Source organism: Lates calcarifer, linkage group LG17 (assembly GCF_001640805.2).
Source record: "Lates calcarifer isolate ASB-BC8 linkage group LG17, TLL_Latcal_v3, whole genome shotgun sequence".
Taxonomy (NCBI): Eukaryota; Metazoa; Chordata; class Actinopteri; family Centropomidae; genus Lates; species Lates calcarifer.
This window is the reverse complement of record NC_066849.1, coordinates 1,314,203-1,334,313: the sequence shown is the minus strand read 5'-3', so window position 1 is coordinate 1,334,313 and position 20,111 is coordinate 1,314,203. Positions and strand designations below refer to the sequence as shown.

At 42.5% G+C, this 20,111-nt stretch overlaps 1 protein-coding gene across 1 annotated transcript; it reads left to right on the top strand.

The window, feature by feature from the left end:
* The first annotated feature begins 1,330 nt into the window (after nucleotides 1-1,330).
* On the top strand, nucleotides 1,331-19,921 carry LOC108896984 (uncharacterized). Its single transcript, XM_018696365.2, has 5 exons — nucleotides 1,331-3,776; nucleotides 9,955-10,151; nucleotides 10,298-10,442; nucleotides 12,485-12,790; nucleotides 17,427-19,921. The coding sequence occupies exons 1-5, from the start codon at nucleotides 2,175-2,177 to the stop codon at nucleotides 17,583-17,585; spliced, it is 2,409 nt and encodes an 802-aa protein (XP_018551881.1). The 5' UTR covers nucleotides 1,331-2,174; the 3' UTR covers nucleotides 17,586-19,921.
* Nucleotides 19,922-20,111: the final 190 nt, after the last annotated feature.

The following is a 20,111-nucleotide window of genomic DNA, read 5'->3' as shown; positions in this document are numbered from 1 at the left end:
AGCCTTAACAGGTAAGTCCATAGATAATGGATGATGGATGGATGGATGGATGTTGAGTCAAAGATATCTGAAGTGATGTTGGTGATGTTCAGTCAGTGTTTGGTGTGCTGATGACCAGTTCTTGCTCTGTCCATATTCAGCTGGACAGCTGTAGGTACTCATCAGTACACCACTGTCTGAAGTGAGATTGATAAGCTCTAATAGAGTTATTGTGTCTTAGCAATGCGAGCATGTTGTCATCAAACTATCTGAAGTATGTGGTGATACAGTAATTTGTGTAAAGGGGTATTTTCAAGTAGTTCAGCCTCGTTTAAAATGTTAATCATCTCTTTTCCTCTGTTTTGGTATTCTACAAACCACAGTGTAATAAAGATTATATGATGATCACCACCACTGTGACTGCTGGTAGCAGCAGACACAACAGTATAATATGAGATAATAAGTTGATGTAGTCCTAACAGCAATGAGAGCAGCACATGGGGAGCAGACTGTATATCAAGGTCATGTTTGCCCAGGGGAGGAACCAGTGCTCTTAGCAAGGAGCAGGCATAGAGCATGATGGGATACTATATTAAGAAGCTGCTAATATAACTGCACATCAGAAAAGAGTGTCTTAGACACAAAGGATCAATGTCACTACCCTCCAGCACCAGAGCCCAGATACAGGACCAAATTCATGTATTTTAATAAAAATATCAATATGCATCAGTGTGAGAGGACTACTACTGTGTGTCTTTCAGTCTCTTAATAATGATGTATGTATTATGACTGGGTGGATGAAGTGAATAACATTGATCATCTCATTATAACACAATGTTCTGCTGAGGAACCTTTGGTCCTGACATTCATTTGGACGTTACTTTGTCACGTACCACCCACCTAAACACTGTTTTAGTCCACCCCCACCCCAATTATGTATTACCTGAGCTCCAAACTTCCCAGATCCCAATCTGATTCAGTACCTGTGGGACCTGCCTAATATTGCCCCTCATACTGGCAAAACAACTCTGACCTGGACATGGGATCTCTGAAGATCTCCTGTAGTGTCTGGCACCAGGACCTTGACAACAGATCCTTTGGGTTGTGTAGGTTGCGGGATGGGGCCTCCATGGATCTTGTTCTGGATCATCCCACAGATGCTGAGGAGTCTGGAGGTGTTCCTGGAGACATTTCTGAGCAGTTTTTGTGGTGTGGTGGGAACATTATCCTGCTGGGGGAAGGCCCCTGACATTGGGGAGTGTTGCTGCCATTGGGGGTGTGTGCTTGGTCTAAAACAACGTTAAGGTGGGTGGTAGTAAAGTAACATCCAGATGAATGAAGGACCCGTGATTCCTCAGCAGAACATTGTATTATAACAAGATGATCAATGTTATTCACTTCAGCTGTCAGTGGTTTTAATATTATGGCTGTAGGTTTAATGTAGGTTGTTTGTGTACCCTCTGACACAACCACAGGAGCACTGCACCCCTACTGATGGCATTGTACACACCACAAATAAACTGCTATAAACCAGTGCTTCAAAATAATTAACCAGTTCTTTCATCATGTGAATACATCGCTGTTTCAGCTGTTTCCCCATCATGTGAACTGACTATGCCACAGTTTCTTCAGTCTGTTTTCTGGGTCCCTAGATTCACCTCATTTATGAGTTCACTTGTACATCATTTACAACAGCATGTTTCAAATCATAGCTTCAGGGTTCACTCTTTCCATAGAGTATCATTCAAATTAAATGAGCTAGTGTATCATATGCAGTATGTAAACACACATGTACACAGTATATAACTATTAAAACAAGCAAAAGAAGATGGAACACATATGGTAACTAGGTTTGTCATAATCATTAAACACACTCAGCATAATGTGTGTCAGTGGGATTTAAAAGTGAAAAAACGGGGGTTTGTTTGGCTCATGATGCTACTGGAGGTCACTGTCCTGCAGTCCTGCTCTCCACCACATCTCAGTGCTCACGCTGCTGGTCCCATATGCGGTCCAATACTGCAGCCTCTCTGACAGGCAGCGCGCTTCCAAATTTACCCTCCCGCTGCGCTCGCTCCCTGTACCTTAAAAAAGCGCGTGCACGGCTGAAGGTCACTTAAACACAAAAGGCTTTCAGCGCTGCGGTCCAATATAGCGCATGCGCGCTGCCGGAGGACTGCTTCACAGACTGCAATATGGCGAGAATGCCTGCCAGCGGAGACACAGAGCAGGAGCAGATGAGCTGCCCCGAGAGGAGCAGGGATGAGGATGACGAGGAGGAAGATGAAGATGAGATCCAGGAGGTCCAGATCACCGGGGAGGAGGAGGAGGACGAGGAGTCCGACAGAGATGGTGTGGAGCTGGAGTGGGAGTCGGGAAGCACAGTGCTGGACTCCAGCGGTTCCGCCGCGGAAACACAAGCGGTCGTTATGCGGAGTATGGACCGAGGAGAGGAGGAGGGAGAGGCGGACCCTCTCAGCGGCAGCATCCCCGCTGGGCTGGAGTCTCACCTGGAGGGAGACCTTCAGCGGTCAGAGCGGAACAAGCTGAGCGAGAACACCCGCCTGGCCACCCGGTATGCGGTGAGGATTTTCAGGGAGTACCTCAGCGAGAAAGCCCAAAGTCCACACTTTGAAACTCTAGACAAGGAGGCGCTCTGCGCGGTGCTGCGCTCCTTTTACGCGGAGGCGCGCTCCAAAAGTGGACAGTTGTACAGTAAGTCGTCCCTCATCAGTATCCGGAGCTCACTGAACCGGTACCTAAACGAGCCGCCCTACTGCCGCACCTTGGACCTCACCAAGGACCCCGAGCTGCGCAGCGCCAACCTGACCCTGGCCGCGGTCATACGAAGGCTCGAGGAGCAAGGCGCCGGTCCCGTGGTGCAGAAACAAGCCATCACGCGTTCGGACCTGCGGAAACTGTACGAGTCCTCCGTGTTCAACACCGACACACCGTTTGGGCTGCTCAACAAAGTCTGGTTCGAGACGTGTATGTATTTTTGCACCAGGGGCCGAGAGAACCAGCGGGAGTTGGAGGAGGACTCGTTCGGCCTGGCCGTTGATGAGGACGGGAGAAAGTTTGTGTATTTCAAAGCTCTCGGACCGTACCACAAGTCCCGCTCCGCCGCCTGGACCAAGAAGCGTCCGGACTCAGACGAGGACACGTTACCGCGGATGTACGAGACGGGCACGGAGCAGTGTCCATACGCCAGCTTCGTCCGGTACGTGTCCAAACGGAACCCGCTGTGCAGAGCGTTCTTCCAGCGGCCCCGGGACCACTGCTGCGCGAGCGACGTGACGTGGTACGAGAACAAAGCCATCGGTAAGAACCTGTTGGGCACGAGGATGCAGATGCTGTCGCGCGCTGCTAAGCTCTCCAAGACCTATACCAACCACTGCATCGGCGCCGTCTCCATAGCAACGCTAAACAGCATCGTGGGCGCCGCGGGCTCCAGGCCAACGACGACGCTTTATGTTGCCTCGGAAACGGTCAACGGTCACGCGCAGCCCCACCTCCAGCTCGTGATCCCGTACCTCCGCCGGGTCACGGACTCTGCGGACGTGAAGCCGCAGCGGACAACGACAGCAGTAACCACACAGCCAACGACGGCAGCGAGGAGAGTGAGCGCCGAGGAGGACCCGGAGGCTCCGTCCACCAAGAAGCTGTGTGTGCGCCCCGGGACACGCGCCGAGTCGCCCGTGGAGCGGAACGAGAGCGAGTCTGCGCCCGCGAGAGCTACGGAGTCCCATATTCATACACAACCCGTCGTCCGGTTCCCGGTCGCTGTGGCCACACAGGTAACTCAGGGCACGTGAACGTTTATCATCTTCAGTCTCTGTCAGCAGCTCGTGCGTAAAATCCGCCGCCGGCAAGGTAAAGAGTGTGAGCTCTGCACGAGTAACACACTGTCCGTCCATACACACTGTGAAGTTACGGAGATGAGGATTAGAAAGTGTCATCGATCTTCTTTTGATTTATGAGCTGCAGTTTATATTGAATGATAAACTGCAGAGGAGCAAAATGAACATAAGTAAGAGTCTAAGTAAGAGCACTATCATTACTAATTATTATTATTATTATTATTATTAGTGATGATAGTTGATCAGCCAAAAGAAAATGTTGGGTAGTTTGACCAGTTTAAGTTGCATTATGTTTTCTAAATAGATGCAACCTATTTGATAATATGATCATGTGATATAAAATCCTCACCTGTACAGTAACTAGTAACAAACAGTGACGTGAAGTAAAAACTATAATATTTTAAATTAGCAGAAGCACAAAGAACTGTTCTACAGAACTTAAACAAATGCAGATTGTTATTTTGACTCGCTGCCAGTCACCATTCTATTGTCTATTGTCTTGTTCTAGTTTAGCATGCTTTATCACCTCGAGTCCAAGTTACACATACTGGACCATATGTTATATCATCATCATCACACTGGAACAAAGACAACAACCCACTCATTACTCTGTAAAAACTGGTCAGCAGTGATTTGCAGTAAAAAAAAAAGCAAAAACACTGGTATGGTCCTTTAAAATGTGAACTGCAGAGTCTGGGCTCAGCCACTAAGCATCTCTGCTCATGTAGAAAGTTCCTGTTTTCAACTGTCTTTTAAAAAGATTTCCATCTCAGGGATTATCTCAGAAAACACTTTCATTTAAATGAAATCTACTAAAAAAAAAAAAAAGCCTGTGTGAATGTGTGTGTGTATGCCAGAAACAGAGGAACAGAATCTCTGTCCTGCAGGGTAACTTTCAGTTCAAACAGTGGTTTGAGGTAATCATCATAAAAACACATGGATACACAGCAGAGGCACAGGAAGAATCAGCAGAAGTGCACGGCAAGCAGGGACTGTCTCTCTGTTGCCATTGGTAACTACACCTGTTGATGAATTTACCCACCATGCATTATGGTAATGGCCACAGGGTAAAGAGTGCTTGTACTTCTGCTATCAAACACACACAGTGAAAAAATACACAGATGCGACAGACATGCATATGCACATACTGTGCAGAGTGCAAGGGTTCTATCTCTCTGTCTCCCTCAGCGACACACACAGATGAATGTATGTGTTACAGTATGCTAGATGTATGCAACTCTACAGTTTGTCCACTCACTGTATTTTGTTGTTGTTTAGCCTTCATGTAGTCAGTGTGGACTGTGTGGGTGTACACACACTGTAGTATTTCAATTTGTCGATACGACTTGAGCAAACAATGTTTGACAACGAAAAAAAGTCTAACAAACTTTAACAACGTTAGAAACCTTGGAGCAGGATACACCATCTCAAATTCATTTCCTGGTCCAGGATTATAGTGGCGCCAAGAGTCCGGCCTGAGTTGCCTTTATTACACACACACACTCACACACACACAGAGAGTGAGTGCTGTGGCCAGTAGGGCGGAGGCTGTTGGATGCTCTGTTTTACCAACAGGATCTGGTCGACCACTGTTGACGTGTTATTGATGGTGATTTAAAGACCTGCAAATATATTTAGCACAGCACACAGAAAACAGCTAACTCTGACTCAGCTGGTCTCGAAGCAAGTAGATACAATCAGAGAGGCTTCAGTCTAGTTTGGATATTACCTCTCAGACCTCCCTCGTTTCACACTTGTTACCTTACAACAAGTTGTCGAATGTTCTATGAACACATTAGGATGAAGAAATTACATCAAAACATAATGCAACTCACACAACTCAGTCTGCTGCACTCGCTGGAAGCCAGCTAACATGGCTGTGGACTCAGCCTCACGTAAATACAATTTATTTGGAAGCAGTTTGTGTTGTGTGGCCTGGCATCAGTCTATCCCTCGCCCCCCTCCCCCCTTGCCTCTTCGGACACACACAACCTGTATGACTCTCAGCAGCAAGTTGACGTGACAATGAGGGCGCTCCAGCGCCCACTCCACTAACTTGACATGGAAATGAGCGGTAGTCTAGAAAACTGGCGAGTTTTGTTTTGAGTTTAGTTTTTGTTTTTTGTTTTGTTTTTTTGAGGGTGCTTGTGCGCCCTCGTGCGCCCTCACATAGATTGCGCCCTGGGCGGTCGCCCACATTGCCCATAGCAAAAACCAGCCCTGGTCACATGAGCAGACACACATCGGTGTGCATATGCATACAGTGTACATTATTTTCTCTCCTGGCAGTGATATGGTTATTGTCATCCCCACTACTGTTCTTGCTGTTGTGACAGGTGCTCTTTTATTTCTACATGTCACCATGTGTAAAAGAAGTTTAATGTTCTGATAGGTCTCAGTATATACATGTTGTGGTATACTCACCTTTTTATTTCCGTGTTGATGGTGGTGAAGGGGTGGAGATGGATCATGCAGCGTCATGCTGCTCAAACGACAGCTGAATGACAACAGAGAGAGCATTTTTAAACTTTGATAGCTTTCAGGTGATTGGCTCAAGGTGAGCATGTCAAGTTGTCATTGGACAAAAACAGGCATGAGCAGGTGGGGCTTAGAGATAGTGGGAAAACTGCTTGTAATTGAGATAGCACAAGCACAGGGCGATGGTCTTAATGACAGAAGTTTTGTTAAGCTCTGTTTCAATCAGGGGAACAACAGAGAATGAGAAAAATCTGAATAATTACATTTACTAAAATAGACTTTAGTGCTTCTACCCAGACAGGAAGTAGATCACCATGGGACGCACTCTCATGTAACTGGCACTTCCAATATACAAGAACCTTCATAATAAGGAATACCATACCTGACATGCAGCACTGAGAGGGTAGTGAGTAATACAAAGGGCCACTTGTATGATACAACTTCCTGAATAACATAAAGTTGCACAGTTCACCTTTAATAATAATATTATTATTAATAATAATAAATATTCATATATGTGAACAGACTGTTAACAATGATTTACCATGGTAGGAAACACAGATATATTTAAACACGCAACATTATTTATTTCTGTTAATCAGTTTCAACATTTGAAAGTCAGAGTTATCACATCTCTTCTGTAAATATCTTTCATGACAGTTTTGTATGAATGAGCACATTGTAGCATTTTGTTCAAAATCACACCTATTATTTTTGTTCAAGTATACTTATTAACTCATTAACTGTCACATCTCAATCATGTCACATTGTATTAAACACTACTTGTAACATTTTGAACAAATCATGAACTCAGCTCATGTTGTAGAATCATCAGTTATGTACAATTAAAAAAAGAATGAATAAATGAATCATATCACACCAGCTTTTCCAATGGTACCTTTTTCTCCACAAAGTACCTCTTCACCACATTGTAGATGTCAACTCCCCTCGTTGTTGTCTTCAGGGGCTGTAGTGTCAGTACTGCTGGTTTTGAAAACATCATTGGCGTAATCATCATCAGCTGTGATGTTCTGCTGCTGTCCATGGACTTGTCACACTGGATGCTAAACCACATGCACTTAATCAGATCCCAGTCCAGCTGTTCTGTCAGGTTCCCGGACATAGCCGGCACTCTTTTAACCATTGTTCTTTCCCCCCAGTTGGACATCGAGAGAGTGGAGATGACATCTGTACCATTCTTCTCCATCTGAAAAGGCTTTCTTGTTCTTTATCAACAAAATGTCCATCTCTAAATGAAGCTTCAGTTACTTTTTATGACTTTTTCACCACCTCGTGAAAAAAGACTGACATAGTTTGCCCAAAGCTGTCTTTAACTCACTAGGGCTTTTTCTACCTGTAGTGCGCTGCCAGGTGAGTAGTTAATATGGAAGCTTTTGTGACGTGTACTGAAGTGTCTCTCCACGTTGTGCCACCAGAGATTGCATAGTGGCTAGGAAGACATCAGGTGTCGGCATGGCCAAAGCGGCAGGAATGGCAGCAGTGGCTGGAGCAGCTGGAGGGGTAGGAACATGAGGAGCAGTAGCCTGTGTGGAAAAACTACCTTCTTTAAGTTGAGGAGCGGCAGATTTCCTGGTGTGTTTATGGCCATGCTGGGTGTCGTTCGTCTCCTCAGTGGGAGGTAAAGAGGTATTGGGTGAATTGTTGAATGAGACAGCTGAGATGCTGGGGCTAAAGAAATGCTTTGGGCCCTTAGCTGGGAATCTAGTAACTCAAACTCTGTCTGAGCCAGAGCCAAACTTGTGGATGTGACGCTTGGAGGCTGAGCTGCTCCCAGCTGGAGCTTTTTGGTTAGATTGAAAGAGGAACATTGTAATCTGACATGTTTCAACAAGCAGAGACTTTGACAGCTTACAAGTGATTGGCTCAAAGCGAGTGTGTTAGGATGTGATTGGATGAAAACAGGAATTTGGAGGTGGGGCTTAGAGATAGTGGAAAAACTGCTTGTGGCTCAGATGGCATGCACAGGGATAGTCCTCCTGACTGAACTTTCACTAAGCTTCATTTCAATTAGGAGAACAAAAGAGAATCAAAAAAATCTGAAGTAGAATTAAAATTCTGTCTTACCTTTAAGTCCTTTTTTAAGTTTTTGAAATATAAAAAAATCCCTTACCTTGTTGACATCTGGTTCCATCAGTTTTGTTAGGGATGTTTTACTAACTTGTATCATCAGAGATGGAAGATAGCATCCCTGTTTTGTGAAAGGAATAGCTTGTAGTGAAGCCTTTAGAGTGTCACTGTAAAGTCTCTGTCCTCTACCTGCAAACAGCAAACAGCAGACACACACACATAGAGACTGGCTGGTGAACATGAACACTTCTCTCAGGAGTTGGTAGAGACCAAAAACTGAGCTAAAAGAGAGGGAATACTGGCCTTACATGATCAGGTGGATACAAACACCACATGAATGCTAATGTTGCTGACGTGTCTGCTGGATGGAAATAGGCAACTGTTAATATGATTGCCCATGTCAGTTATTCTCATGAAGTACTTTCTGGTTTAAACATTTATGAAACAATATCATGAACCTGATTAATGTGAGTGATCCTTGGTTTTTCTGGGTGAGCAGGGAACAGCTCAGGGTAGTTTAGAACCTCACTCAGCCAGAATCAAGACACAGACTTGAGGTCTGATCTAAGATTAAGAATTACAGGGAACAATATTAATTACAGCTGAACAGCTGTGAAAAGAGCAGTTTGGAACAGAATTAAAGAAAAGAGCAGACAGTGTAGAGGAGAGCTGCCTCTTTCTGAGCTCAATGCTTTTCTTCTTGCCAGGTACTTGGCATTGTTAAATAGCCTACAAGGCAATCTGGATTAGTTGTTGCACTGACAGAGCAAAGTCCTATCTATGTGCCTGACAGGCTGTCCTTGTATTTCTCAGTTTGCTGTCAGTCCTGAGCCTGCAGCTGTGATTGTAAATCATCATCAGCACTTCTCTAAAACCTTACCTACTGGGCCAAGCCTGCCAGCAAGTTCACAAGACGCCAAAGGGTACAGGGTGATTGGCTCATTGCAGAAGAAGATAGGCTTGGAGATGCTTGCCTGATAGACTGTACTGAGGGAACAGCAGCCCCAGAGGCATGATAAATACATAACCTCTCTATCAACAGAGTATAATAATCCCTCTGTGATGTTTCATAGTAATTAAAACTGCTCTCATTATTTTTAAGAAGGCAGGAAACAGTTGCCTCTTTACACTTTACATGTAACATTCATATTCATTTGGAGTCATGTCTCTGGATACGTGATAAATATAAGTCTAACATTCACTCTCCTTCTAAAGCTAAGAAGACAGTGGTCTTCAGAAAACTATCTGGCTCCTCTAGAAGCTCCACTGTGTTTAGCAGCTGCTCTCTGTCTGTCTGTCTGCTTTGTCACTGAAATCATCTGCTGCTGCTGTGAACTGACCCAAAACAGTGAAAGTCTGGACTGCAAAAGTTTCTAAGAGCTGAGGGAAGTGTAGACTTGGTCACAATGTTCTATGAGTTTGTCACAGTGACCAACATCTTTCTCATTATACATAGTTAATAAAAAACTATCAAAAAAATCTATTCAATCACTCATTGTAACCAACGTGTGTGTGTGTGTGTGTGTGTGTGTGTGTGTTGTGTTTCCAGGACAGCCCCAGCAGCAGCAGCAGCAGCAGCATGTCGAGTCAGCAGCTGGTGTCTGCATCTCCTGTGTCTCCTCCGAGCTCTGCTGGCATCCCCACACCAGCCCAGCTCACCAAAACCAATGCACCCGTCCACATCGATGTGGGAGGACACATGTACACCAGCAGCCTGGCCACCCTCACCAAGTATCCTGAGTCACGGTGAGATACACATCCACTACGAAAAAACATAAATAAGCTAAAATACCTCATAGGATATCTGTGTCCAGCAGACACGAGAGCCTTCCCAACATCTGTTTGGTATTTGAAGAGGCCTCTGTTGTTGTCTGTTTTTATGTTTCTGGCAGGATCGGTCGTCTGTTTGATGGAACAGAACCCATAGTGTTGGACAGTCTAAAGCAGCACTACTTCATCGATCGAGATGGCCACATGTTCCGTTATATACTTAACTTCCTCCGAACCTCAAAACTCCTCATCCCTGATGACTTCAAAGTGAGTGTCTGTCTAGAGCTTTGATCAGGTACTGGCACAGTTTATCACTGCAGCGTGTCTGAACAGTCGCACATCACAGGGACAGGCTGTCAGAGGAGGGATCTGAACTGTTGTTACTAGTCCAGAGACACTGACAGCCTTGCAGAAACTTGCAGAAACTATCCTGAGAAACTGCTTTGAAAGAGTTCCAGTGTTAGAGATGCTCCTGTGATTCAGACCTCTTCAGACACCCTGCACAGCCACAGTGTTGTACTGTCAGTCACTGAACAATGCCTTGCTAAAGAGCATGTGTAGGTAACAAGCATGATTTTGTTATAATGCTGTGTATAAGTCATATGTTTACTATCTTTACTGTAATAGTTACTTACCTTCCCTAGTTAATACATCCCATATGTATTAACTTTTTATAACTTTACTTTTAGTTTCCAATATTTTGGTCTATTAGAGTATATGTACATATTTTTCTCCTTTTTTTCCCTTTTACCACCGAGATCAAAGCAATTCTACAAAATATTTCTATTACTGACTTACTCTGTGACTCAATATGTAAAATGTTACCATGCAATTTTAATATACTTGGATAATGGTTATGTTACCAACTTAACCAAACCAAGTTTGGTATGTTTCCATTCTACAGCCTGTAGAATAGACTGTCTCAGACTCAGTCATATGGTTGTTACTGGCCTGTGAATATTCTCATTTATCCAGGTCATAGTTATCTCAAGGAAAAGTTTAATCAGAAGCAACTGGACTTAGTTGTAGTCTAGGAAGACGTTTCACCTCTAATCCAAGAGGCTTCATCAGTTCGTGTTCGCATCTGACCAGGCTGGGACTGGTCCAGATGGTTGTTACTGTTCTCTGACTTACTGTCAACACAGAGAGTTTTCACAGAAATTGTTACCTGCTGTTTTCTCTGGCCTCAAGTAACCACAGTCACAGGAACTTTAATTCTCCCTACTCTTTTGTTGATTAATCCATTGTTATAAAGATGGGACACATTCAAATGGAAAACCACCTAAATCCAGTGTGTGTAGGTTTTCTATGTGATTATAACATCTTTAAGAAGGAATCTGATGGCATGTTTTTGTTTGTAGAAAAATGAAAGTGGGTTAACTATTAGCCAAAGTGTATTACCTCAGCACTGTTGAAGTGCTGAACAAACCATTTGCATCTCAACATTTACTGATTGATTGGCTATGTAATGATGCATTTATTTGACTTTGTTTGAGGCAAAAATACAAATGTGCGGAGGCAACGATGTGACCATTCTCTGCTCTTTACAAATATTATGTTCTGTGCTTTAAAGTGGGAATGAATATATCTCTGTGGTGACCATAATATTTCCCTTGTCCAGAAATATTTATGTCACCATGTTACAGTACCAGACATGCTGGAATAAATGTTTTACATAATTGATCAACACAGTTTTCTCATTTGTAACAATCATCCCATACATTACAGGTCATTCTCCTCAGCCTGCTGATTTGTGTGCTCAGAAACCTTATTTCATTTACTTAAAGCCAGTACAGATTACAAGACTGCTTTCAAAATCTCAGAATTCCAGACTGTTTTCATGTTGACATGACAAGATTATTCCAGTTGGAGGGATCCATGACTGAGGTGAATGATAGCAGCATTAAGTGAAAACATAAAAGAAGTCATTGTGTGTCTGTGTGTCTGTGTGTGTGTGTGGGCGCCACCTTTCTTCTTCCCTGCCCTCAGTTTTTCTGTTGGGTTCTATCCTCCCTCAAAATCATCAATGAAATGCACCAACTACAAGTCAAACATGTTTAAAAACTGTCGTAGTGTCTCTGTCAGCTCCAGATGAAGACTTAGATGACGGTGCAGACTCAAAAGGTTTTGGTCTCAAAAGATTGTCTGGAAAAGCAAATTGCAGTAAAAGTTGTGTAGTCTGCGTTTGTCCCCTCATGTTATTAATCTGATGAAATAATAATTAAGAAAATTAAAATTCTTCTGCATAAAGGTGACAAATTTATTTCTGCCTTACAAATGGTTGGCGTATATGGCGTGTGTGTTTGCAGGAATACTCCCTGCTTTACGAAGAGGCCAGTTTCTTCCAACTGGCTCCTCTGCAGGCAGAGCTGGAACGCTGGAGGACTGAGCAGGAATGCAGGAGTGTGTGTCGGGAGTGTGAGTGTGTCATGGTTCATGTGGCTCCGGAGCTCGGAGAGAGGATCAGCCTGAGCGCCCACCGGTCCATGATTGAGGAGGTTTTCCCTGAGGTCAGAGACATCATGTCCAATTCCCTGAACAGCAGCTGCAACCAGGACTCCACACATGTCATTCGCTTCCCGCTCAATGGCTACTGCCACCTCAACTCTGTGCAGGTACAAAACACACTCTGGCTCAGTTTTAGACTCAGTTACACAAAAATCACAGGCTCCAGTTGGTGCAGACGAACCTTAAGGAATGGAACTGTGCTGCCTGAAGTAACATTTGCATGGCCCAATGCAAACGGCCAAGGTTTGGACATGGTTAGTGCACATCTCAAATAATAGGCTCAGGGTTTGTGTTAACCAAACATCTTAAAGCCAAGAGTATCAGTCAGAAAGTCAGAAAGATAACTGGTAAAAAGTCATATTATCAAAACTCCAGAGACCTTTAAACAACAGATCAATTCAAAGGAGAAAGAAAGGCAGTAACACAAGATAATTTGATATACAATATAAAAAGACACATAAATAGGATCTAAAATGATTGAAACAAAGTAAAATAGAATATTAAGATAAAATACAATGAAACAGATAAAACACATAAAACAACTAAGTGAAAGTAAAATAAAATGCAAACTACAGTGCAGTACAAGGTAAGAATAAATTGTCCCAAATGTAATTTAGTAGCAGCAAACATGACAGTCTTAATCTCTGATTTAAAAGAAACAGAAGAATAGTTGGAGCAGATCTGCATTTTTCTGGGAGCTTGTTGAGATATATGGACCATGTGAGAGGTCTGGATAACAGGGCAATTGATCCGAGACAGACAATTCAGTCTGTATAGACCAGTCAGAATATTTTAAATTTCATTCTCTGACACACAGAAAGCCAGTCCAGAGATCTGAGAACTGGACAGTTGGACAGTTACTGGTCTTAGTGAAGACTCACAGCTGCAGCTGTCTGATCTGAGACCTGTAAAGACTGTGCAGTGGTTGAACTAACTGACGATAAACACACAGGCATGTTTTTCTAAGTCCTGCTCAGACACAAGTCCTTTAATTCTTGATATAATTCTGATTTCTGACTTGGTCTGTGGTCTCTAACATTAGCCACTGAAGCTCAGATAATAATTATTTCAGCTTTGTTTAACTGGAGAACATTTTGGCACATTCACTCACTGACTTCTTCAGTGTACCTATTCCTCTGCTTGTATGGGATCACAGTAACCTGGTAAAATTGTCATATAAATTGGTGTGTCATCTGCATAATTACATAGATAATAGATAATATTCTTAAGGAAGTAGAAGACAGAAAAATATACCTAATATTTATTTGAGCTTGTGTATTTATCTGAGCTTGTGTGAACATGTTGAAACTACTTGCTGTCATTCAAATAGGATTCAAACCAGTTTAGCATTGTCCTCTGTCAAATAGAGCACTGAGATTCAATCCATCCGAGACCAAAACCTTTCTGTGTTTAAGTAGATGCCATTCAAGACCTTCACATGAGCAGTCTGTGCTGTTGTGTGATCAAAAAAGGAACATTTCAGACAGAAATAATTACATTAATTACATCATTACAATGGAATCATGCAGTCACCGCATAGCATATATTTAGTTCAACTTTGAGAAAAGTTTCATGCCATTAACCAATTGCATACATCAGGGAATGGACAGAATCAGAGAGTCTAAAATGGAGAATCGTGTTGTGTGTCAGCAGTGTCACACCATCCAATCTAATATAACCCTGCTCTGCCAGAGTAGCCTGGTTCCAGACGTCTGGACCACTGCCTAAAATAGGTCCATGCACTGAGAACAAATCAGTCATGAAACTGGCTGCTGTTGAGAGCCCATGTTGCTCTGGTCAGTGATTCAATGATGCTGAGCTTTTAAAACAATATTTCTTCAAATACCAGAGTATTTTAATGAGTAGAGCTTCCCTGCCCCCTCTTCACCAACACCAAGCAACAGCTTCACCAGCTCACTTACACCTGTCTCTGCTACTGGATATTACAGTAGTATTACAGTAGTAGTAGTACAAGTGTGATCTGTCTGAGCACATGGTTGAGTTTCTCAGAAATCCTACATCAGGGTTTTCATCCTGTCACAGAGCAGTGTTCAGCTTTTTATCAACTGTAACCACAATCTCTCCCTCACATTAACTGTGTTACAGAGCTGCTACACTGGAAATCAAAGCAATCGTTGCACATTAACATTACACAATACACCTCAATGGAGAAATTAACTAACAAAAGCAACAAACAGTATATAACTTAACAGGTCAATATCACTATAATGTGACGGAATTACACATCTTGTCCATTTAATACAGTTTTATCTGTTTTTGGTTAAAGAACTAGAAGAATGAAACAAAACAGAAATGTTTGACTAATTCAACCATAATGAAATGGTCCATATTAAAGTTCTGTCAGCAGCAAAGGCCACTACATCCTTTACATCCCTCTTTTTTGTCTGGATGATAACAGTCTAACACTAACCTATGGAGAGATGTTCTTTTATTCTTCACACGTGATTCTTCTCAGCTGCTCTTTGCTGGAAAAGTCTTCTTGCTCTACACTCTGCTTTTCTCCATATTTTTCTAAAGGATGTCTTGATTATGTCGAAGCACTCTTTTTAATATCCAATATGATTTTCATTTGCAAACAAATGCATTTCTTTTTTCGTTCAACTATCAGTGAGGCTCTCCCTTTAATATACTGGAAATGCAGACAGTCAGTAACTTTCTTGTGTGGAGATAAACTGATGAGTGACACATTTTGTTTCTGTCCATCTGTCTGTCTTTGTCTCAGGGGAAATCTCAGTCAGACAGAGGTGCAGTACAGAGGCACAGAGGATTCCTGAGGGCAAACTGAGATAATGTCACCATGTTCAATTCAGTAGGAAGAGGAGGGAGAGAGAGACTAATGGACTACTTCTGAGGTAGTTTGTGTTTCAGGCCGGTGAGGCTGAGTGTGAGATGGATTTTACCCAGAGAAAATGAAGAGTGAGTCTCGGCCCCAGGGCCCTGAGCTCAGCTATTGTTAGCAACACATTTAAACATACACACAAAAGAACTGCAGACTGCACCAGGTAAATCAGAGAAGTATACATGTAATCAATTACTGATTATTCTTCTTTCACATTCACAGGGACCGTATGTAACAGTCAAAACCATCTGTTTTCTTTTCCGAGGCGTCATCTCTCAGCTTTGCCACTGACTTTGCCACTCGTGGAACTGCACTGAAAAAAATCCCATGTGGCCCTAAAAGCATTTTCCTCATAGACCTCCATTATACCATTATACACCTCTAGCTCCAACAACTTTTTAGTCTTTCTTGTATGGATTCAGACATGGAGGTTTTCTATCTGTAAACTCTCACAGAGCCTGGAAAAGTGAGTTTTATTTTCATGATGTCGTCACAATGACTTTCATTTAAGTGACTAGGTGCCATCTTTGAGTCCAGTATCTGGTTCTTCTAATACATGGGTGACACGAGCTGATGGCAGCCACGACAATAAGCCTTTACACATTAAAACAGTTTCCTGGAGGGACATTACTGACTGAATGTGTAGTTACATCTGTGACTGAATGTAGTTTTAAGAGATGGATTGCTGAGGTGCTCACAGAGAATCAAGCTGAGAAGATCCATCTGTTTGTACCGCCTCCTGCAGCATGGTCCATCAGTACATCCATGGTGTTAGTGCTCTGCCTGTGGCCCTGCTCCATAAGCTGTGATTGGACTGATTGTTTTTCATGTTGGCATCGGTGGTGAGCCTTCCTCTTGAAAAGAAAACGCTCCCTCCGAAATCTAATGACGGTGCTTCGTGCCTAGTTTCAGCAGGTCTGTGCTGCCCTCTGCTGGACAACACTTCCATGTAAACATCAGAAAAACTTAAGGACATAACAGAAGTAAATGAAGAAAACAGCCTCAACAAATTCAACAACCCATGTTGGACTTAGAAAACATAATGGGCCATAATGTCTGAATCAACTAAAATGTTCAAATAATCAAAAAAGAAAAGAACAACACACAACATTTGTTCATTCCCATTAAGTGAATTCATTTGTTTTGGAAGTATGGGGCCATTATTGTAGCAGAACTATTTACAACTGTGAGTGGAGAGAATCAGATTTGTACATGTGTACACAGATATTAATGAAAAGTATTTTACTCCAGCAGCTGGAAGCACAGACAGGTTGTCGGCCCCATACGTAACCTTCTGTCATGTTTTGTGTGACCTGCAGCAGGTTTTAGCATTTATTGTTTACATGCTGCACCAGTTTGGTGTTTCTCCACAGGAAATTTGTTCTCAGAGGTGATAAGAACCTGTAACTGATTGTGCTGTTCTCAGCTTTTTAAAACCATGAAGGTTTTCTGTTTGCTCAATGCTGTGACTTGCTGCTTTGATTAATTACAGAGAGGAGGCAGCACGTTCACTATATTAGTGAGTATATTAGTTTCATTGTCACACTTGTGCACAGTTGAAGGAATTTGCAGAACTGTGCATTGAAAATTTGCATTTTCTTTTTCTTTTACTTAAAGCCACTATGTTTAAAGTTTATGTGATGTTATAGCATCTTTCAACTTATACTGATGGTTAAAGTTTGTGTTTGTAGAAATATGAGACAATCCTGTTCAAACTCATGCAGCCAGTGTGTTGCTTTAGCCATTCAGCCCAAGCTGTGACTCTGAGGTGGTGGTGGAATCTTTTCCATCTTTTCTCAGGCAGTGTTTTTGACTAGTCTGAATTGCTCGAAGGTTCCTCGTCAAATCTCATTTGTTGTGTTGCCGTTTGTGTGTGCCTGCAGGTGTTGGAACGGTTACAGCAGAGAGGGTTCTGGATCACAGGTTCATGTGGCGGCGGAGTGGACTCTTCTCAGTTTAGTGAATACATTCTACGAAGGGAGGGCCGAGGCAGCGGACACCCCCCCACCCTCACACGAATCAAACAGGAACTTGTGGACTGAGGTGGAGGAAATCAACAAAGTCTAACACATGTCAGCAGCTGCTCTGTGCATGTGGACACATCTGTCAGACAGAGAACAGCTTCACTTCAGCATGAACAGAGTCAACACAGTGACTGGACACGAGCACAGAAGCTCTTATGCTTACACAAGATGATACTTTTGATACTTTACCTGCAGTTGCCACATTCATGTCAGCCAGCAGTATGATTACAGTAAAATCATAGATCCAACAGAGCAGGGAGGGGGACCGTGGGATCATGGGAAATGTTAATCTAGAGATACACATGAGGTCAGTATTTAGGACTGTGCAGTATGAATATGAATCTTTATCATGGTCCATGTCTTCAGGGCAGTTTTTGACCATCGCTGAAAGACCCACCGGTCTACTTTTATGGGTCCATCTCTGCAGAGAGCTAACACTGCACTGAACACCTGATACTGAGAGGAGACGACAGGTTGACTCTCTACTGGGGGTTACACTCACTGTAACATCATCAGTCTGCTCAGATCATTCATAAAAATACAGATACCATGTGTGCAAGTGTACTCTCATGTAGTAGTCAGGTCACAGGTTAAACTGAAGGCTCTAAAACAACAGCTACCAAACGCCTCACTGTGCTCCAAGAAAACACAACATGAGCACACAACAGCAAATAAATGTTGGATCATAAAACATAGTCAGGACGTTTATAAGTAAAGGTCTAATACTAAGCATCCAGCTTCTCAGCACAGAAATGACAGAGACTGTTAAACATGTACAGATGACCAGATGAAGATGGTTGAATCATACAGAGATATGAAGAACCACAGTATGCTCTGTATTATATCTTCAGCATGATTAAAACCAGGATGAAACAGATGATGTTGATGACATGATACAGAACACAAGATGAGTGAAGGTGAATAAACGTACAATTTAACAGCTGGAATTGTTCAGATGCCAAAAACACACACGTCTGTGTTGGACGGGTGAAGACCTCTTGTGGCCATGTGAAGCACAGACAGGAGTAGTTTTGACATTGTTGCTAAGTGTGGCGTCAGAAAACAATTATATGGCTCATTTTGGAGGGAAATGACATATTCTGTTGTTTGGTTTCTAGGACCTGTTGGTTTCAGCATTACATAGATTTCATGTGAGATGAATCCACTGGTGTTCACAGCGCAAAAAAAACTGCTCAGCATCTCCTTTAACGTCCAGATACTGACTGACTGTCAGACGTTACAAACTGTAGGAAACAATATTTTCCCAGTCTAGAATACTGGTTGTAATGTACTGTATATGTTGTGTAAGTACTGTATATGTTCAATTCAACTTTGTATGAGTTGCAGTGTAAGAATCATGAGGTATGAGCCTCATCTGCATGTACTGGTGCATTCTTTTGTAATAATTGCAGAGACCATCAGTTACTTTTACCTGGAGCAAATCTGACAAGTTTGCATTTGGTAAAGTAAAACATCAGAGCCCAAACACCGAGTTCTCTGTGGGAAAAAAACAATACATTTCTTTATTTCAGCTTTAATTTTATTTCTGGCATGAATGAGCTTTATTTGTAGATGCACATTTTCTCTCTTCATTCTGTTGTAGAAAAAACAGAGGAAGAAGAATCTGCACAGAAAGGATCTGAATGTATTTTCCATGCAAACTGATAGATTCTCCAGTTATGTTTTATAGAGTTTGAGGAATGGCAAACCAGGCCAACATTGTTTATATTATGTTTTCTTAGTTTCTCATAATGACTGTAAGATAATTTCATGATGAATAAACAGGAACTCATGAGCAAGAGTTTTTGAGGCGATTTACCTTCTCGCCAAGAGATCAGAGGAGAAGATCAATGTCTTGTCTGTACCCTAAATATGAAGCGTTTTTATTTTGGTTTCTGTGCAGTTTTAACAATCTGAATATTAGTCACATTCAGAGCAGCTGGTGGGCTAAGTCTCCTATTTGGATAGAGCCAGCCTAGCTTTCCTCCCGTGTTCCCAGTATTCATGCTAAGCTAAGCTAAGCTAACTGGCTCCTGGCTACATAGCTTCATATTTTGGGTATATACAAATGAGTGGTCTGAACGTCTGACCATCAACAAGAAAACAAATGAGTGCATTCACCAAAATGTCAAACTATTCTTTTAGGACTATTAATAAAGAGGGAGTGCTGCAGCTTTGCTTTACACTTCTGATGATTCATCGTGCCCAGCCTGACACCAGACGCCGACAACCACATGTGTAATACACATTTCCACTAATTCAAAAAGAAAACCGAATCCCATTTAAATAATGGATAATAAGTATACAGACTGCTCTTAATGTTTTTTAATGAATCTTGACAAAATAAAAACTTAAAAAACTCAACAAGCTTAGGGGTCTATTGCTGTGTCGCTTAACGTCTAACTAGCTTTGCTGTTGTGACAAAGAGGTCGAGGTAAAGCAGAAGTTGCATTGTTTCACAGCTGTCGAACTGAGCACAGGTTCAGCTGAAACCATTTAAACCTCTAAATCATATCATTCAACATCCATATTACCTATTTCAGT